Source organism: Amphiprion ocellaris, chromosome 1 (assembly GCF_022539595.1).
Source record: "Amphiprion ocellaris isolate individual 3 ecotype Okinawa chromosome 1, ASM2253959v1, whole genome shotgun sequence".
NCBI classification, from domain to species: Eukaryota; Metazoa; Chordata; class Actinopteri; family Pomacentridae; genus Amphiprion; species Amphiprion ocellaris.
In genome coordinates, this window is record NC_072766.1 from 42948882 (window position 1) to 42971410 (window position 22529).

The 22529-nt window shown below is 39.7% G+C and overlaps 1 protein-coding gene across 10 annotated transcripts in view; it reads left to right on the plus strand.

Moving 5' to 3' along the window:
- kifc3 (kinesin family member C3) overlaps positions 1–22529 on the plus strand; it is a 69269-nt gene that overhangs the window by 11674 nt on the left and 35066 nt on the right. For 2 of the 10 annotated variants that reach the window (XM_055006995.1, XM_055006945.1), the window contains exon 1: positions 5731–6908. The exons of 1 other annotated variant lie outside the window; for it this stretch is intronic. In XM_055006995.1, the coding sequence (XP_054862970.1) occupies positions 6684–6908 (225 nt within the window). In that variant the 5' untranslated portion in view covers positions 5731–6683. Of the gene's footprint in view, positions 1–5720; positions 6909–11424; positions 11583–11606; positions 11813–15432; positions 20729–22529 lie in introns of those variants that run through there. 7 more of the 10 variants (XM_055006878.1, XM_055006961.1, XM_035948269.2 and 4 more) reach the window with 7 other exon arrangements.

Here is a 22529-nt window from a genome sequence, read left to right on the forward strand (position 1 = left end):
ACACAGCTAAAGTCGTAGAAAGCAGCTAACTACACAGCTAAAGTCGTAGAAAGAAGCTAACTACACAGCTAAAGTCATAAATTAATTCTGCAGCTGAAACAAGCCGCCATCAGGACGCTCTAATATCGTACAGGAAGAACTTCTGCAGTAAACAGAAACGTGCATCAGTTTAAATATTGATGCATTTTTAACATCTGACTGACAGTAGCAGCTCTGCTAACGTTCTCTAAAGGTTATTCTGCAAACACAAAGACGGTGCAGTGAATCAACGGCTGCATGAAGAGGATCAGCTGATAATTCTGAGCAGCTTCACTCTCAGCTCATTAGAGCTGCTTTTAGTTTCATTTTCAGACAAATGTGTCCATTAAACGTGTATTTTTAGCTGCAGTGTGCTAAGCTAGGCTAATGGGGTCTGGAGTGTTCCAGTGTTTGTGATGAGTCGGTGTCTTCCACTCAGACAGATGATGTCATGTTTCTCTGCTCAGCTGTAATTTAGCCCAAATTAGCTCACAGGGTGTGTTCAGTGTCTGAACCAAACCCAAACACACCCTCCACCTCTACAAGACGACAAACCACTCAGAACTAAACCAGCCAGAACAAAACCAGTCAGAACACAAGACGACAAACCAGTCAGAACACAAGACGACAAACCAGTCAGAACACAAGATGACAAACCAGCCAGAACAAAACCAGTCAGAAAACAAGACGACAAACCAGTTAGAACAAAACCAGTCAGAACAAAACCAGTCAGAACTAAACCAGCCAGAACTAAACCAGTCAGAACACAAGACGACAAACCAGTCAGAGCTAAACCAGTCAGAACTAAACCAGCCAGAACAAAATCAGTCAGAACACAAGACGACAAACCAGTCAGAACTAAACCAGCCAGAACAAAACCAGTCAGAACACAAGACGACAAACCAGTCAGAACTAAACCAGTCAGAACTAAACCAGTAAAGTTCCAGTTCGTGTCATTCTGCAGAAATCCACCCAAACTCTGAACTTAACCTGATAAATGATGTTTTTGTGAAACAGTGAATCTGAATCCTGCAGAGGAAAGACAGACGAAACTAAAAGCTGCTTAATTAAACAAAGAAACTGTTTTAATCTGATTTAATGCAGCAGCTCTGAGCCTCTTATGGTCAATGACACACCTGAGATACCTGCAGCACCAACACACCTACACAGGTAACATAGGAAGGACACAACTGGGTCAAAACCCGAATCTGACTGAACTCTGGTTTATCAGGTAGAAAAAAAATATCTATTTGCAAAAATGTTTGTATAAACAGCTTTTAAATGAGTAACTATAAAATGGACCAACTGTACAGCTAAAGTTATTTCAAGAAGCTAAATATTCAGCTAAAGGCATAAAAAGAAGATAACTACTTAGCTAACATCACAGACAGAAGTTAACAACTCAGCTGAAGTCATAGAAAGAAGCTAACTACACAGCTAAAGTCATAGAAAGAAGCTAACTACACAGCTAAATTCATAGAAAGAAGTTAACTACACAGCTAAAGTTATAGAAAGACGCTAGCTACATAGTTAAAGTTACAGAACAAAGATAACTACTTCACTATTGGTCATAAAAAGAAGCTAACTGCACAGCTAAAGCTATAAAAAGAAGCTGTCGACGCAGTTAGAGTAAGAGAAAGAGGCTAACTACACTGCTAGTCAATGAAAAACAGCTAGCAGCGTGTTTCTTGTCCATGTTTAGCAGAAGGGAGAACCAGGGATGTACAGCCTGACATTTTAAATATATAAATATATTTTATCTAAATGTTTGAATGTTGTACTCCCAGTTAGAAAGTGTAATTGTGTCTTCACAGTGGTGGTGTTGCTATCTGCTCTTTAGCCTGTTTTATTATCGCAGTCGTCTCAGTCTGCTAGCTAAGATGTATCAGCCTTTAAATGATTCAGTTTGTGGCTCTGAGCTCAGTGTTGGTTCTCATATCTACAACATGCTGCCATGTTTTTATTGTTAGAATAAATCTGAGTCCAGACCTCTTCACTTCTCATAATTACAGCTGTACAGCATTTTATCAGCACCTCTTAAACCTTTAGCTAACCTAGTGGTAGATCATTACATGTTCTCTAACTTTAACCACATTAATCCTCCAGAACCTGCTTTAAGTTAAAGTTCAACATCTCTGAACGTCCCTCAGTGGTTCAATTTATACCGAGATCTGAGCATCCAAGTTAACGTTAGCCACATTACTACTGCTACCCTCAAAGCTAACGTTGTTCACATTACTATTACTATTACCATCAAAGCTAATGTTAGCTACATTACCACTACCATCATCAAAGCTAATGTTAGCCACATTACTATTACCATCAAAGCTAATGTTAGCTACATTACCACTACCACCATCAAAGCTAACATCAGCCACATTACTATTACTACTACCATCAAAGCTAATGTTAGCCACATTACTGTTACCAATACCATCAAAGCTAACATTAGCCACATTAATACTACTACCATCAAAGCTAACATTAGCTACACTATTACCACTACTACCATCAAAGCTAATGTTAGCCACATTACTACTACTACTACTACCATTAAAGCTAATATTAGCCACATTACTACTACTACTACTACAATCAAAGCTAATGTTAGCCACATTATTACTACTACATTACAGCTAACATTAGCCACATTGTTACTACTACTACTGCCATCAAAGCTAATGTTAGCCACTTTACTACTACTACCATTAAAGCTAACATTAGCCACATTACTACTACAATTACTACAATCAAAGCTAGTGTCAGCCACATTATTACTGCTACCATCAAAGCTAATGTTAACCACATTACTACCATCAAAGCTAATGTTAGCCACATTACTACCATCAAAGCTAATGTTAGCCACATTACTACCATCAAAGCTAACATTAGCCACATTACTACTACTATCATCAAAGCCAATGTTAGCCACATTACTACTACTACTACCATCAAAGCTAACATTAGTCACATTACTACTACTACCATCAAAGCTAACATTAGCCACATTACTACTACTACCACCATCAAAGCCAATGTTATCCACATTACTACTACTACTACTACATCAAAGCTAATGTTAGCCACATTACTACTACTACTATTAGCATCAAAGCTAATGTTAGCTACATTACCACTACTACCATCAAAGCTAATGTTAGCTACATTACCACTACCACCATCAAAGCTAATATTAGCCACATTACTACTCCTACCATTAAAGCTAACATTAGCCACATTACTGCTACTACCATCAAAGCTAAGATTAGCTACATTAGCACTACTACCATCAAAGCTAACATTACCCACATTACTGCTACTACCATCAAAGCTAAGATTAGCTACATTAGCACTACTACCATCAAAGCTAACATTAGCCACATTACTACTCCTACCATCCAAGCTAACATTAGCCACATTACTGCTGCTACCATCAAAGCTAACATTAGCCACATTACTGCTCCTACCATCAAAGCTAACGTTAGCCACATTAAGAATCTACACAGACACATTTTCACGTTTAAACATTTACAGCTGTTGGATTTTACAGCCAGAACGTGTTTATCAGTTTGAGTGTTGGTGCTGTGTTGGTGTGTTTTTGGTTTTCAGGTCCTGATCAGTATCTGGGTCACAGCGAGCTGTTCGAAGTTTGGACTGTGGTGTTGATTGACCTGCTTTAGTTCTGCAGAACGTGTCTATGATAAGATAAACTTTATTAATCAGCTGGGTGTGTTCTGGTTCATGCCGACATGGAAGGTTTCCAGAATAATAACTGAGTTGGATCCGTCTAACCTCTGGAACATTTCATAGTTCCTCTGACCAGTTCCAGTTTGATGGATCCGGCAGGTCGACTGGAACAAACCGGTTTTTATTCATCGTGAAACATTCAACACGTCCGACCCATTAGCATCATGTGACCCGCCGAGGCCCCGCCCCCTCGTTAGGACGATCAAAGCGGTCGGCCAACCAGACACTTTTTGTCCGTGGGACGTTTTCCAGAAACAGGCCCGGCTCTGTTTACGGTCCGGGTCAGCAGCCAATCAGAGGCAGCCGTCAGCAGCGGTGGCCGTGATTCGCTTTGTCAGCTCCGATCATGCTCGGCGCCGACACGTTTACGGGACGGGTGGTCAAGGTTTCCGGACCACTGAGCAACCAGGTCGCCCTGACCGTTCGCAAAATAAAAGCCTTTTCTCATCATCCTCACCAAAATAGAAGCCTTTTGTTATCAATTTTATCAAAATAAAAGCCTTTTCTCATCATCCTCACCAAAATAGAGGCCTTTTGTTATCAGTTTTACCAAAATAAAAATCTTTTCTCATCATCCTCACCAAAATAGAAGCCTTAATCGCCTCAATCAAAATAAATTCCTTTTCTTTCCAGTTTCACCAAAATAAAAACCTTTTCTTATCACCTTTACCAAAATCAAAAATCCCTTTCATATTACTTAACCAAAATAAATACATTTTCTCATCACTTTTACCAAAATAAAAGCCTTTTCTGGTCATACTTGCCAAAGTAGAAGCCTTTTCTAATCGCCTAAATCAAAGTAAATTGTTTATCGTTTCAGTTTCACCAGAATAAAAGCCTTTTCTCATCACCTTTATCAAAATAAAACTGCCCTTTCACATTATTTCACCAAAAAAGAAGCCTTTTCCTATTTTTTTTTTACCAAATTAAAGTCTTTTTCAAGTTAATTCAATCAAAACAGCCCCTACTAGGAACTTTAGCAGAATAAAAAACATTTCTAAACACTTTTGGCAAAATAAAACCCTTTTTCAAATCACTTCAATCAAAATAAAAGCCTTTTTAAAATCAATTTTACCAGAATAAAAGCCTTTTCTCATCACCTTTAGCAAAATAAAAGCCGTTTCCTTTCACTGTTACCAAAATTAAAGCCTTTTTCAAGTCATTTCAATCAAAATAAAACCTTTTCTCATCAGTTTCACCAAAATAAAAGCCTTTTCTGGTCATACTTGCCAAAATAGAAGCCTTTTCTAATCGCCTCAAATCAAAGTAAATTGTTTATCGTTTCAGTTTCACCAGAATAAAAGCCTTTTCTCATCACCTTTATCGAAATAAAACCGCCCTTTCACATTATTTCACCAAAATAGAAGCCTTTTCCTATTATTTTTTTAACCAAATTAAAGCCTTTTTCAAGTCATTTCAATCAAAATAAAAACCTTTTCTCATCAGTTTCACCAAAATAAAAGCCTTTTCTCACCATTTTTACAAAACTAGAACCCTTTTGTCTCTGCTTTTGCCCAAATATTAGCATTTTCCATCACTGTTACCAATAATATGCAGCTACTAAACACTTTTAAAGCCTTTTTTGAGTCAATGACCCAGTCAGGACATCACTGTTACCAAAATAAAAGCCTTTTCTTTCCTCTAAAGATGAGTTTTCGCTGTGCCAAATGTACAGTATTTTTACTGTGTTTATCTTCCTACTAAATGTCATCACTGAACTCCAGAAACATACAAACCTGCTGCTTTTCAGGTGAAATTAATAAAGGTTTAGTGAATAAAAGAAATAACTCAGGATTAAAGTCTAAAAATGTGAAGCTGCTGATCGTCATGAGTGGGTTGTGGGAGGGTTTAGAGGTCGATCTGCAGGTTTTTACATAAATGCATGATAGCGTTACGTCACTTCAGTTTTTATCTGCAGCAGCAACAGATGGTCCAGAGGGAGGGGAGGGCGAGCGAGCTGCACTCAGACTGGAGGACTCTCTCTCTCTCTCTCTCTCTCTGATGGAGGTGAAGATCCAACCTTCTCTAATCTGGTCGACTCAAACCGGAGTGAAACTGAGCCGACGGACAGCCGAAGGCCAGTTAAGGGACTCTGAGGATCTGGATTCTACCTCCGAATGCTGCAGCTGGATTTCAATCTCCTTCATGCAGTCGACAGTTTTCATTTTTTTAGTTTTTCTGTTTCAGTGGAGTTAATGAAGGTTTATCTGCAGAAATTCATCGACGTCTTCAGCTGAAAACTCCTGTAAACCTTCTTCTGCTCTGAGGATCCAGTTTTTTATTCTTTGTCATTTAGAATCAGTTTGTTTTGGATGTGGGGAGACTTTTGAAGCACAGAAAGTTAAACCGACTGAGTTTTTTGGTTGAATAATCATCGTTTTTGTTTTGTAGATCACAGCTGGTTTGGTTGAATCTAATTAAATCAGTGTTTTAGTTGTTTGGTATAAATTCCTGAAATAATTTGTGCTTTATGAGGAGTTTCTCTATCAAAGAAAAGTCTTCAGTCAAACATCAGTCCATGGAGTGTTGGATTTGGAGACATTTAATGCTTTTATTTTGACGAGCCATGAACCTGCCACCTGTCCAGGTGATTTCAGAGGGTTAAACCGAAGGTGTCTTGAGTTTCAGTGAGAAACTGAAGCCGTCGGCTGCAGCTCTGGTTTCCTCTGGTATCTGTGGACGTGACGACGGCAGGACAAGGTTCAGAGCTTCTTATCAGTTCTGTGGAAGTCGCTGTGGAGGGGCGGGGCCAGGAGCCAGGTGAGCCAGGTGAGCCAGAAGACAGACGACCAGACAGACGGAGCCTCAGCAGCTGGTTCCTTCAGTTCTGCACTTTGAGGATGTAGATTGACTCCACCGTGGCCACCATGAAGCCGATCGTCCAGTGATCAGCTGATCTGGACCTTCTGGACGGGATCATGTACGTTCTGTGCACGCTGGCGATTCTGATGCTCCACAGCCTCTTCAAGAACCACAACAAGGAGTCCAGAAACGTTCAGGAGGCCGGAGCAGAGGATGGAGGCGGCGCCGAGGCATCCAGGCGTCGGAGTCGAGGTTCGGTGAAGGTTCTGGAGCGACGAGCTGAATCCAAACGGAGGCGAGGAGTCGTACGGAACCTCCCCGACAGCAGGAAGAAGGTCCAGGTGAGGAGAATCTGAGGCAGTCCTGAAACCAGATCTAGAAACGGCAGTCGTGGTTTTTCTGTTTCATGCTTCTTCTGGAGAACAGACTCTGGTTGTATCTCTGGGTTCATAAAGTTTGATGTTGAGGATGTTCAGGTAACGACACGAGTTCAAAGCTTTTTCAGCGACACAACAAACTTTTATAACCTGACAGTAAAACCACTCTAAACTCTAAATTTTACAGCCACTTTCATTAAATTACACAAGAGAAAGTCCTGATCCCCGATTGGCTGAAACTCACCTGAACCCAGCTCAGTCACGTGAACGGTTGAGAAATGGCTCAGGGTGCAGGTAACCATAGCAACAGTAGAGATGCTGGACTTGAGCAGGTTAACCTGGACTTTGACTAATTGGTAGATCCAGACACGTATCTGGTGTTCAGGTCCAGGATGGGTAGCCGACTGTTCTGCTTCCTGTTGATTCCTGGTTGGTCGTCTGGTCGCTGATCTTCTGTCGAGCTGAACTGAGACATGGTTCGATGCTTTGTAGACCTAATGTGGGTTTATTGTGTGTTTTTTGGATTGTAGGGATGTTAATGATGATTGTTTCATCAGTTGATCACTGTTGATCATTTAAATGTGTAAACCGGTAAGAAGAAGGTCCTGATGTCAGTAAACACAGATCAGCTGCAGTACCTGGTTGTTCCAGCAGGTGGAGCCTCTTCCTGTTTTTTTTTTTTTTTTTTGTCTGCATTTGTTCTCATTGTTTAACTCCACAAAAGAGGTGTCAACATTGTATGAGATTAATGCATATTTTAGTCTTGCAGCCAAATATTTTAATATTTAGTGCATGTGTGTGACCACACATGCACTACCACCACCACCTTCCTGTTTAATCCATCAGACTACAGTTCATGTTAAAGCAGAGAGCATGGGGGACACATTTTGGACGAGTTTAGTCATTTTCAACAAATTTCAAGTTATTTTGGGCAAGTTTTCAGTCATTTTCAACAAATTTTGAGTCAATCTGGAGAAGTTTCAAGTCAATTTGAACAAATTTCGAGTGATTTTGGACAAGTTTCAAGTCAGTTTGGTCTAGTTTCGCGTGAATTTGAACAAATTTTGAATCATTTTAGAGAAATTTCAAGTCCATTTGAACAAATTTTGAGTCCTTTTGAATGAGTTTTGAGTCATTTTGGACAAGTTTCAAATCAATTTGAACAAATTTGGAGTCATTTTGGACAAGTTTCAAGTCATTTTGGACAAGTTTCAAGTCATTTTGGACAAGTTTTGAGTCATTTTGGGGAAATTTTGAGTCATTTTGGAGAAGTTTCAAGTCAGTTTGAACAAATTTCAAGTCATTTCAGAGAAGTTTCAAGTTATTTTTGACAAATTTCAAGTCATTTTGGAGAAGTTTCGAGTCATTTTGGACAAGTTTCAAGTCATTTTGGACAGATCTCAAGTCATTTCGGAGAAGTTTCGAGTCATTTGGTCTACTTTCGAGTCAATTTGAACAAATTTTGAGTCAGTTTAGAGAAATTTCGAGTCAATTTGAACAAATTCAGAGTGATTTTAAACAAGTTTCGAGTCACCTTTGATAAAAAATTTTAGTAATTTTGGATGAGTGCTGAGATGTTTTGAACAAGTCTTTCTCAATTTTGACAATTCTGTGAAATTATGAAAAAGTTTTGAGGATTTTAGACCAATTTCGAGTCTTTCTTGAGAAGTTTGAAGACTTTTTGGACAAGTTTTTGAATTTAGTAGACCCTGGTTCCCCTCTTCCTGTTTAATCCTGTAGAGACGAAAGGAGGCGTCACTCAGACTACAGTTAAAGCAGAGAGCATTGTGGGAGTTTAGCAGCAACGGGCACCATGACAAAGACGTCTGGAGTGATTAATGACCTGAAATGTTCCACCTTTGGAGTGTGCAGGACTCTGCTCAGGACATTTTACGACTCTGTGGTAGCGTCTGCTATTTTCTATGCAGTGGTCTGCTGGGGAGCAGGGAGCACTGAAAGGGACAGAAAGAGACTAAACAGAAGGTCAGGAGGAGGTTCTGTCCTGGACTGTTCCCTGGACTCCATAGAGGAGGTGGGTGAGAGGAGGATGTTGTCAAAGCTCACATCCATCATGGACAATCCCTCTCACCCACTGCATGACACTGTGGGGTCTTTAAGCAGCTCCTTCAGCAGCAGACTGAGACATCCACCCTGCAAGAAAGAACGCTATCGCAGGTCCTTCATCCCATCTGCTATAAGACTTTACAACATCAGCATCACTGGCTGATGTTAACATAAACTGGACTATATCATTACCACCCCAAACCATAAAATTTGCACAGACATTCTTGCACTGCACATCTTTGCACTTTTAAACTTTATTTTTATTTTTATTTTTTCTGTTAAAAATTTTGCCACCCTTGTATATATTGTAAATAAAACTGCTGTAACAATGTAAATTTCCCCTGGAGTGGGGAGAAATAAAGAACTTTATCTTTATCTTATCTTTATCTTTAATGACCTCCAACCAGAGCTCTAGACGTGTGAAGACGACGTCAGTGTGGTCCAGTGTTTGTCAGAGGAGTGGATCATGTCAGGTGACTTAAATTACTGGTTAAAGAGATGCATTTAAATCAGCATTTGACACAAACTTTTGTTCTGGAATCAACCAAAGGAAATGTTGATGACTGAAAGTGTTTCAGCTGCTGAGACTTTAGATCCCAAAGTTGAAGAAACTCTTTAAACTTAAACGTTTAAACAAAGTCAGTCAGTCTGAGTTGATTCAACTTCATATCATGAGTTTATTGAACTTGTCGTCTAGTCTGTTGGCTTGTTTTACATTTTCATAACTTTAATGAATCACCTGAAGTGCGGTTACATCTAGAACATCATGAGAACTTCATGACCTCCAGTGGTTCCATCTACAGGGCTGGTTTCTGGTTTAAATATGGAACATCTGACTGGACGAAGCATGACTCCTGACTGATATCTGACTAATATATCAGATTCACTGAGCTGGATGTTCTTGATCTGTGACGTGATGTTTGCTGCTGTTTTTCTGGATTTAATTCGCATTAAGTCCACTGTGCTGCTGCTGTTTACCTGGAAACCTTCAGTGGGCTCCTTTACAGCATCCAGAATGGATGATGATGTTTGAGTGTTTTGTTGGTGAAGTGAAGGATCGTTCCTGCTCAGAACTGGTTAAAGGTTTATGTTTATTCTTGGTTTTTCTCATGTTTTGCTGCCTAAACGTCTCCTGCAGCTTCAATCGGGTTTCCTTCACACTTTACGCTTCCTGATGTTAAATCTGATGTTTCTGCTCCTCACATGATGTTTCTGCCATGTGAAGCTTCGATCACATGAAATCTGAAACCCTCTGAACATGGAGACTCTGTTCTATGTCGAGTCTGTTGGTCATATCAGTTATGTAACGTCACTATCATCATATTCATCTTCATCTATTAATCTGCTGCTGAGCTGCTTCTCTTCCTGTTTCTGATTTACTCTGATTTCTGTGTCTCAGTAACAGCAGCTGGAGTGTCGGCAGATAGATAAATAAAGAAATAAAGTATTAATCTAACAGATATTGTGCACTAATAATAAGGCACTCATTATTATTATTATTATAAAAATGTTTCATCGTAAAAGCTTCTCTACATAATTAATGAGAAATGTGAAATTAAATGATCAAATTAGATTTTTGAACACATTGTACTTTTTTAACTAGTAAAAAAAATTGAATTAAATATTGGACTCCACAAAGTTCAACATACCAATACAGATAAACTTTACTGTACAGGACATTATGAAGACTGAACCCAACCTTAAAATAACCTAAACTTAACCTTAAAATAACCTAAACTCAACCTTAAAACAACCTAAACTTAACCTTAAAATAACCTAAATCTAACCTTAAAATAATCTAAATCCAAAACTAAAATAAACTAAACATAACCTAGGCCTAATGTTAAAATAACCGAAATATAACCTTCACACAACCTCAGACAGGTGAATTTTATAATAATGATAATAATTCATTATAAATCTGTGTAACACGACTGAAGCTGAACATCCTCACATGAGGAAAACACACAGACACACACTGGGTGTGTTCCGTGTGTGTTTGTGTATATACATGTGTGTGTTATGTCTAGATGTGTGTGTGTGTGTGTGTGTGTGTGTGTGTGTGTGTGTGTGTGTGTGTGTGTGTGTGTATATATGTGTGTATATATATATATATATGTGTGTATATATATATATATATATATATATATATATATATATATATATATATATATACATATATATATATATATATATATATATACAGTATGCGTGTGTGTGTGTGTGTGTGTGTGTGTGTGTGTTAGTGTGTATTAGTGTGTGTGGGGGGGAGCAGCTTGCTCTCGCTCCAGTTGAGGCTGAAATATTTATCATTGGTGGATGGAGGAGGGAAGAGGTGTGATGCTGCTGAGCTGTTGCTAGGGAACAGAGGCAGGAAGTGTGTGTGTGTGTGTGTGTGTGTGTGTGTGTGTGTGTGTGTGTGTGTGTGTGTGTGTGTGTGTGTGGGTGTGTGTGTGTGTGTGTGTGTGTGTGTTGAAGCGGTCGGCGGTGACATTGATCCTCTGCTGCGTGTCGCCGTGGAGCTGCAGCAGGAGGAGATGCTGCCATGATGACGACGAGGCTGCAGGACGGACGGTAAGAGACGGAGGAGGAGGCCGCACAAAGGATGGAGGTGTCGGGTTGCATCTGATCCCCGCCTGTCTGGATCCTCCTCACGCTGTGGATGGTTGCTGTCCTCCGGTTAATCCTGCTGCTGCTGCTTTCCATCCGGTGTTTCAGCTGCAGCGTCTGTGGCCTTTAACGACGACCTGCGGTTAATTATTGTCTGCTGTTCAGGCCTCAGGTGTGGGCGGAGCCAGCGGCAGGTATTTTTAGCCCAGAATGACTCCGGTCTGCTGGTCGGGACTCCAGTTTGATATCAGTGGGTCAGAAAGTGAAGCTGCTTTGGGTCACTGGTTCTGTTGTAGGCTAAAGTTAGCAGCTACGTTAGCCTAGACATGTAAATTTAGCAGCTGTGTTAGCCTAAACATGTAAAGTTAGCAGCTATGTTAGCCTAAACATGTCAATTTAACAGCTATGTTAGCCTAAACATGTAAATTTAGCAGCTACATTAGACAAAACATGTAAATTTAGCAGCTATGTTAGCCTAAACATGTAAATTTTAGCAGCTATGTTAGCCTAGACATGTAAATTTAGCAGTTATGTTAGCCTAAACATGTAAATTTAGCAGCTATGGTAGTCTAAACATGTAAATTTAGCAGCTGTGTTAGCCTAAACATGTAAATTTAGCAGCTATGGTAGCCTAAACATGTAAATTTAGCAGCTATGTTAGCCTAAACACGTAAATTTAGCAGCTATGTTAGCCTAAACATGTAAATTCAGCAGCTGTGTTAGCCTAAACATGTAAATTTAGCAGCTATGTTAGAGGTGACCATGACAACATTAGCCAGTACGTGAGCCTCCACAAGCAATGTTAGCTGCTACATTATACCAAATATGCAAAAACAGCAGCTACTTTAGGCTAAACACATAAATTTAGCAGCTACATTAGACTAAACATACTGAGTTAGCAGCTATGTTAGCCTAAAGTAGCTAATTGCTGTATAGACTCACGTAACAGCAGCAGCTACTTTAGGCTAAACACGTAAAATTAGCAGCTATGTTGGATTAAACATGTAAATTTAGTAGCTATGTTAGTCTAAATGTTACAGCATTAGCCAGTACGTGAGCCTAAACAAATCACGTTAGCTGCTACGTTAGACCAAATATGCAAAAATAGCAGCTACTTTAGGCTAAACACATACATTTAGCAGCTATGTTGGACTAAACATGTAAATTTAGGAGCACCATTAGACTTAACATGTAAAGTTAACATCCACATTAGACTAAACTTATAAATTTAGCAGCTATGTTAGCCAAAACATGCCACCATTAGCCAGTGAGCCTAAACAAGTCACGTTAGCTACTACGTTAGACCAAATATGTAAATGCAACAGCTACTTTAGGCTAAAAACAGGAACTCCGCAGCTATGTGGGACTAAACATGTAAAGTTAGCAGCTATGTTAGCCTAAATGTTCCAACATTAACCATTACATGTGCCTACAAGTCATGTTAGCTGCTACGTTAGACCAAATATGCAAAGACAGCAGCTACTTTTGGCTAAACACCTAAATTTAGCTGTAGGCTACTCTGAACACGTAAATTTAGCAGCTACAGCAACCTAAACAGATGACATGAGCTGCTACATTAGAGTTAACATGTTAAGTTAGCTGCTATATTAGCTTAAGCATGACATTATTTGATATTGCATGAGCCTATGCAAGTAGTGTTAGCTTCTATATCAGACTGGAGATAACAGTTGTTGTATTACCCTCTACCAGCTAACGTAAGCCTTTGTGAACACTGTGTTTGGGGCTCTGGTCCAAAGGATGCAGCTTTCTGTCAGTCCCAGAAGGTTTTAGGATGTGAGCATGTTGGTATAAACTGCAGTCAGAACCAGAACCTCCAGGTCCAGGTGAATCCAGATGGCTGGTTCCATGTAGCTGCTTCAGTGTTAGCTTCCTACTACGTTTGGTTTGATGATGATGATGATGATGATGATGATGATGATGATGGTGGTGGTGGTGGTGGTGATGATGGTGGTGGTGCTGATGATGATGATGATGATCGTGGTGGTGATGCTGATGATGATGATGGTTGTGCTGATGATGATGATGGTGGTGGCGGTGGTGCTGATGATGATGATGATGGTGGTGGTGCTGATGATGGTGGTGGTGATGATGATGATGATGGTGGTGGTGGTGCTGCTGCTGATGATGATGATGGTGGTGGTGGTGGTGCTGATGATGGTGGTGGTGATGATGATGATGATGGTTGTGCTGATGATGATGATGGTGGTGGCGGTGGTGCTGATGATGATGATGATGGTGGTGGTGCTGATGATGGTGGTGGTGATGATGATGGTGGTGGTGGTGCTGCTGCTGATGATGATGATGGTGGTGGTGGTGGTGCTGATGATGGTGGTGGTGATGATGATGATGATGGTGGTGGTGGTGCTGCTGCTGATGATGATGATGGTGGTGCTGATGATGGTGGTGGTGGTGCTGATGATGATGATGATGGTGGTGATGATGATGATGATGATGGTGGTGGTGGTGCTGCTGCTGCTGATGATGATGATGGTGGTGCTGATGATGATGATGGTGGTGCTGATGATGATGATGATGGTGGTGGTGGTGATGATGATGATGATGATGATGATGATGATGGTGGTGGTGGTGCTGCTGCTGCTGATGATGATGGTGGTGCTGATGATGATGATGGTGGTGCTGATGATGATGGTGGTGCTGGTGCTGATGATGATGGTGGTGATGATGATGATGATGGTGGTGGTGGTGCTGCTGCTGATGATGATGGTGGTGATGATGATGATGATGGTGGTGCTGATGATGATGATGGTGGTGGTGATGATGGTGGTGCTGATGATGATGATGGTGGTGCTGATGATGATGATGGTGGTGATGATGATGATGATGATGGTGGTGGTGATGATGATGATGATGATGATGATGGTGATGATGATGATGGTGGTGGTGGTGGTGATGATGATGGTGGTGGTGATGATGATGATGGTGATGATGATGATGATGCTGGTGCTACTGATGATGATGATGATGATGATGATGGTGGTGGTGGTGATGAAGCTCTCAGACACTGAGCACATGGTTTTGAATCAGAGGGAGGATCTGACCCAGTTTCCAGGATCTTAGAGTCTCTGATCTAAAGCTCGTTTGTGTTTCTGTGAAGCTGCAGCTGAATATTCCTGGAAAACGGCTTCGTCTGTTTGTGTCGTTGGAATAATCTCATGTGCAGAAAATTAAAAAAGAGATGTTTAAAATTAGAAAAAAATTAAATATAATCAAGTTAAAGTAGCAAAAACATCAAATTCACTGGAGGGTTAATTTGGTTTTGGACAAAAATGCACATTAACCCTCCTGTTGTCTTCATTTACGGGCACCAAAAAATATTGTTTCCTCGTCTGAAAAAAATCCAAAAATTCAGCAAAAAAATTCCCCAGATTTTTTGAAAATTTGCAAAAACCTTCAGGAAGAAAATTCCAATAATTCCATAAAAGTTCCCCTTAAATTTTTTTTTAAATCCCCCAAATTTAGCCATAAAATTTTAGTAAATATTTTCAAAAAATGAGTAAAAATCTTCAAAAAAAATCCTAAAAATATCTAAAGTGATTCCATATATATCAGTAAAACTTCTGATATTTTCTTTAAGAACATTCACATAAAAATCAACCAAAATCCAGTGAAATTCGCTGGATTTTGGTTGATTTTTTTGTGAATGTTTTTGAGAAACATTTTTGACATTTCTTTTTTCCCACCAAAAAATGTTCAAAAATTTCCCAAAAATGTTGAAAATGTGGACATCAGAAGTTTCACTGTGAAAATATGTATTTTTTCCACATTTTAAAACTAAACCGGGTCAATTTTGACTCGCAGGACGACACAAGGATTAAGGTAAAGGAAGGAAGCGTGGTATTTTTTATTTATTACTTTATATATTTTTTATGAGATCCGTTTTACTAGTGCTTGAATTTGCAATGACAATAAAAGCATCTGAATGTGAAACTAATGTTAAGGAAAGCAGAGACAATAAAATACACCTGATAGATGAGCTGATGAATAAATAGGACAAGAAACCAGCTGAAATATATTTTAAAATGTTATCAAAACTTTGGTTTAAACCAGTGTTAAAACATGTCAGACTTGCTGGCTTTCCTACAGAGCTTTCAACCACATCCCATAGTCCTCCTCTGCATATATAATTAACTTACATGTAGGCAACTTCTTGAGCTTTTTACCACATTTCCTTTTATTCCTTCGCAGATGTTTATTTTTATTAAAACGTGCCATGTAGAGTTAGACCAAATACGTAAAGACAGCAGCTACTTCAGACTAAACAGGTAAAGCTAGCAGCTATGTTACTAAACACATAAAGTTAGCAGCTACGTTACTAAACACGTAAAGTTAGCAGCTATGTTACTAAACACGTAAAATTAACAAATCTCTTAGCCTAAACATGACAGCATTAGCCATTTCATGATCCTAAACAAGTCACGTTAGCTGCTACATTGGACCAAATATGCAAAGACAGCAGCTACTTCAATCTAAACACCTAAAATTAGCAGCTACATTACAAAACAGGCAAAGTTATCAGCTGCATTACTGAACACGTACAGTTAGCAGCTGTTACTAAACATGTAAAGTTAGCAGCTATGTTACTGAACACGTAAAGTTAGCAGCTATGTTACTACACATAAAGCTTGCAGCTATGTTACTACACGTAAAGTTAGCAGATATGTTACTACACGTAAAGTTAGCTGATGTGTTACTAAACACATAAAGTTAGCAGATGTGTTACTAAACATGTAAAGTTCGCAGCTATGTTACAAAACACGTCAAGTTAGCAGCTCTGTTAGCCTAAACATGACAGCATTTCATGATCCTAAACAAGTCACGTTAGCTGCTACATTAGACCAAATATGCAAAGACAGCAGCTACTTTAGGCTAAGGACCTACATTTAGCAGCTACATTACAAAACACATAAAATTAGCGGCTACGTTATTAAACATGTAAAGTTAGCAGCTACGTTACTGAACTCGTGAAGTTAGCAGCTACGTTACTAAACATGTAAAACTAGCAGCTATGTTACTAAACACGTAAAGTTAGCAGCTATGTTGCTAAACACATAAAGTTAGCAGCTACATTACTAAACAGGTAAAGTTAGCAGCTACGTTACTAAACACGTAAAGTTACCAGCTATGTTACTTAACACGTGAAGTTAGCGGCTACGTTACTAAACATGTAAAATTAGCAGCTACGTTGCTAAACACGTAAAGTTAGCAGTTACGTTACTAAATGCATAAAATTAGCAGCTATGTTACTACACACGTAAAATTAGCAGCTACGTTGCAAAACACGTAAAGTTAGCAGCTGCGTTACTAAACGTGTAAAGTTAGCAGCTACGTTACTGAACACGTAAAGTTAGCGGCTACGTTACTGAACACGTAAAGTTAGTGGCTACGTTACTAAACACGTAAAATTAGCTACATTACTAAATACGTAAAGTTCGCAGCTATGTTACTGAACACGTGAAGTTAGCGGCTACGTTACTAAACACGTAAAATTAGCTATGTTACTAAACACGTAAAATTAGCTATGTTACTAAACACGTAAAATTAGCAGCTACGTTGCTAAACACATAAAGTTAGCAGCTACGTTACTAAACGCATAAAGTCAGCAGCTACGTTACTAAACACGTAAAGTTAGCAGCTAGGTCACTAAACACATAAAGTTAGCAGCTACGTTACTAAACACGTAAAGTTAGCGGCTACGTTACTAAACACATAAAGTTAGCGGCTATGTTGCTGAACACGTAAAGTTAGCAGCTATGTTACTAAACACGTAATGTTAGCAGCTACGTTGCTAAACACATAAAGTTAGCAGCTACGTTACTAAACGCATAAAGTTAGCAGCTACGTTACTAAACACGTAAAGTTAGCGGCTACGTTACTAAACACGTAAAATTAGCAGCTATGTTACCAAACACGTAAAGTTAGCAGCTATGTTGCTGAACACGTAAAGTTAGCAGCTACGTTACTAAACACGTAAAGTTAGCAGCTATGTTACTAAGCATGTAAAGTTAGCAGCTACGTTACTAAACACGTAAAGTTAGCAGCTATGTTGCTGAACACGTAAAGTTAGCTGCTATGTTACTAAACACGTAATGTTAGCAGCTACGTTACTAAACACATAAAGTTAGCAGCTACGTTACTAAACGCATAAAGTTAGCAGCTACGTTACTAAGCACATAAAGTTAGCAGCTACGTTACTGAACGCATAAAGTTAGCAGCTACGTTACTAAACACGTAAAGTTAGCGGCTACGTTACTAAACACGTAAAATTAGCAGCTATGTTACCAAACACGTAAAGTTAGCAGCTACGTTGCTGAACACGTAAAGTTAGCAGCTACGTTACTAAACACGTAAAGTTAGCGGCTACGTTACTAAGCATGTAAAGTTAGCGGCTACGTTACTAAACACGTAAAATTAGCAGCTATGTTACCAAACACGTAAAGTTAGCAGCTATGTTGCTGAACACGTAAAGTTAGCTGCTATGTTACTAAACACGTAATGTTAGCAGCTACGTTACTAAACACATAAAGTTAGCAGCTACGTTACTAAACGCATAAAGTTAGCAGCTACGTTACTAAGCACATAAAGTTAGCAGCTACGTTACTGAACGCATAAAGTTAGCAGCTACGTTACTAAACACGTAAAGTTAGCGGCTACGTTACTAAACACGTAAAATTAGCAGCTATGTTACCAAACACGTAAAGTTAGCAGCTACGTTGCTGAACACGTAAAGTTAGCAGCTACGTTACTAAACACGTAAAGTTAGCGGCTACGTTACTAAGCATGTAAAGTTAGCGGCTACGTTACTAAACACGTAAAATTAGCAGCTATGTTACCAAACACGTAAAGTTAGCAGCTATGTTGCTGAACACGTAAAGTTAGCAGCTACGTTACTAAACACGTAAAGTTAGCAGCTATGTTACTAAGCATGTAAAGTTAGCAGCTACGTTACTAAACACGTAAAGTTAGCAGCTATGTTGCTGAACACGTAAAGTTAGCTGCTATGTTACTAAACACGTAATGTTAGCAGCTACGTTGCTAAACACATAAAGTTAGCAGCTACGTTACTAAACGCATAAAGTTAGCTGCTACGTTACTAAGCATGTAAAGTTAGCGGCTACGTTACTAAACACGTAAAGTTAGCAGCTATGTTGCTGAACACGTAAAGTTAGCTGCTACGTTAACCTAAACATGTAATGACAGCAGCAAAGTTACATTAAATACATAAATTTATAAATATATAATAATCCTGATTACAGAACGCCTATTTATCAGTAAACACTACAATTTACCCACAATGCATCACAGGGTCGATGTAGCTCCTAGTCTCCACTCAGACAGCAGTTAGTTTGAAAAGAGTTTAATAAACCAAAGTTATTGATTAACATTATTATATTCAGGTGATCCTGTTCGTTAATGATCGTGTTGTTGTGTTTGATCAATGGAACTGGAGCTGGCTGTGTGTTTGCTCAGGTAGCGTTAGATTAAGGTTAGATTAAGGTTAGGGTGGTGTATGTTGATGAGAACTGAGTGTGTCAGCAGCTGTCAGCATTAATAATAATAATACTTCATAGTGAGGAGCTGCAGCGTATCGTGGAGTTCGAGCTCTAATCTGTGTGTGTGTGTGTTACTGTGTGTGTTACTGTGTGTGTGTTTGTGTGTGTTTGTGTGTGTTACTGTATGTTTGTAATTCCTTCTTATTCTGAGGTTTTAAATATCAGAGGAATGTGAGTTGTGAAAGTTTGTTGGGTGTTTGTAGGTTTTAAAGCAGCGTCTGTTTCCAGGCAGCACTTTGATTATTTATGAATTATATTATTATTATTATATTATTATTATTATTCTGTTCTATGTCCAGTTGACGTGTAGAATGAATCTGTTGCTCTGCCAACAGTCTGACCTGGTTTTATTTCACTAACGGTAGAATCAGGTAGAATCAGAAGTCTGGTGTTCCTGTAAAGACGTTTATATAACGGCTGTGTGCAGCAGAATTCATCCATTAAACTGACCTCAGGGTGGATTACTGAGCAGCACCAGAGGGCAGCGAGCTCTGCATGAAAAACACAACACAGACACACAAACTGTCCATAAAAACACAACACAAAGACACACAAACTGTCCATAAAAACACAAAAACACAACACAGACACACAAACTGTCCATTAAAACACAAAAACACAACACAAAGACACACAAACTGTCCATAAAAACACAAAAACACAAAGACACACTAACTGTCCACAGAGACAAAACTACTGCTAGAAGACCACCACATAGACACAAAACACCCTAAAAGGGTCAAACTCTGACTAAAGAAAAACACAAAACAACCCAAAAAGATGCACAAATTGTCCACAAAGACATAAATCTCACCACAAACAGATGAAAACTGATCACAGGACAACAAAAACCACTCCAAAGAGACACAAAGCAAAAACAAAGTCCCAAAACTGAGCACAAAGACATGCTAAACGACCAGATAGATACACAAAACAACCACATATAGACACAAAACCACTGCAAAAAGACACAGAAATACTGCCAAGAGACAACCACAAAATGTCTTTTAAAAAGTTGCATAACAACCTCGAAGAGACACAAAAAACAAGAATTAGATGAAAATGAACACAGAGAGTCATAATCTGACAAAGAAAGACACAAAACCACCAGAAAGCATCTAATAAAGTGTATTAATGGGAGGATAAATAGTGAAGTAGTTAATGTCAGTCTTTGCTAAACTCTTGTCCCCTGTGGGCCTCCGTACTGCGGTGGTTGTGTAACAGTGTGTGTCTGTCTGAGGAGGTGGTCAGTCTGGTCAGCGGAGGGTTAACGAGGCCATCTGCTCCCAGGATTATCAGATTATTGTCCGTCCCGTTCTGCTGCTCTGGGATCAGCTGGTCATCCTGCTGCAGGTGGATCAGCTGCTCTGGGTTCAGGTCCTGGTTCAGGTCCTGGGGTCGGGGGTCTGTGGACGGACCGGCACCATGCTGGGCTGGGTGGGAACCCTGATCAATAAGAGCTGGTTGGACCGACAGCGTGGCGGCCATCAATCAGACAGGAAGTACCAGCGTGGACGGGTAAGAGACGGAGTAGGACAGGAGGACAGGTGGACAGGAGGACAGGTGGACAGGAGGACAGGAGGAGGTGTAGCTGGTCTGGAGGGAAACGGTCGATTCAGGGATTTAAAACCGACAGCCTTTGATCTGCCTGTTAGAAAGAATACCTGGTTCATAAACTAAACTGGTTCATGGGTTTAGAAGGAGCTGCTACTGGACGTTAGCAGCATTAGCAGCTACAACATGCTACATTAGCTCTACTATTAGCCACAGATTTTCTACCGTCTACAGGTGCAGTCTGCAGGTGAATCTGAGCTGTTGAGGTCTGGATAAAAAACTCAGAGCTGCTGATTTAAAATCCTTGAAGCGACACTCAGACAAGATAGAAATCAATAAGAATTAAATGACAGAAAGAGGTTTATCTCTTTAGACACAGTTAGCAGCATGTTGATCAGAGAGATGTTGCTCCTGGACGTTAGCAGCATTAGCAGCTACCACATGCTACATTAGCTCTGTCATTAGCCGCAGGCAGCTAACCACAAGGACATAGAACCACAACAAGGAGACAAAAAACCTCTGTTCAGTCAGCAGAATGAGACATTTATCATTCAGAAGCTTTAAAAACTCAAAGCGTGGTCAGATTTTCTACTTTCTGACAGTCCTTGAATGTCTCATGGGTGGTGTGTGTTTACTTTAGATAAAAACAAACTAAACCAACAAAAAGGAGCCCTGGATGAATAAATAAAGTCAGCATGGCTCAGAAACAGTGAACAGAGGAGCAGGTTGGTGGAGATTCATCCAGCATGGAGGAACATCTACTACTGAGGAACAGAGTAGAGAGGAAAAATCTGGAAACATGGAGACAGAAAAACATCTACAGGAGGAGGAGACAAAACTAGACTCACAACTGTCCAATGAAATGACACAAACGAAAACCAAGACATAAAATAACAAAAATGAGTAAAAACTGTCCCAAAGAGACACAAAACACCACAAGTGAAACAGAAAATTACAGAAGGGAGACATCACCGTCCCATACGGACATAAAACAACATAAACGAGACACAAAATGAAACACAAATCAACCAAAAGGAGACAAAACTCTCCCAAAGAGACATAAAATTACACAAGACACAAAATGAAACGCAAACCAACACAAAGGACACAAAATTGTCCCAAAAAGATACAAAACGATGCAAACTAAACACAAACTAGACACAAAACCAGACCTCAAATAACAAACAAGAAGTCAGTGAAATGGACATAAAACTGTTCCAAAGAGACACAAAATGACACAACCGACACAGAACAACAAAAACAGCACACAACACAACATGAAGGACTCAAAACTGACCAAAAGAGACACAAACAAGAAAGAAGAAATCAAAAAGTTTATACAACTGTCTCAGAGACACAACGCAATGTCAGCTAGACACAAAACAAGACATAGAATAACAAACAAAGACGTCAATGAAAAGGACATTAAACTGTCCCAGACAGACACAAACCAACAAAACTAAACCCAGAAAGGAGTCCAGAGTGTCTATGAATGTAGATGGTTGGACATCTTCTCCATGTTGGTAGACTTCTGTCCAGTAGGGGACACTGTCCTCCTGGTCTAACCCCATCCTGTCCTTCCTGTCCTGTCCTCCTGGTCTAACCTCATCCTGTCCCTCTGGTCTAACCTCGTCCTGTCCTGTCCTCCTGGTCTAACCCCATCCTGTCCTCCTGGTCTAACCTCATCCTGTCCCTCTGGTCTAACCTCGTCCTGTCCTGTCCTCCTGGTCTAACCCCATCCTGTCCTCCTGGTCTAACCTCATCC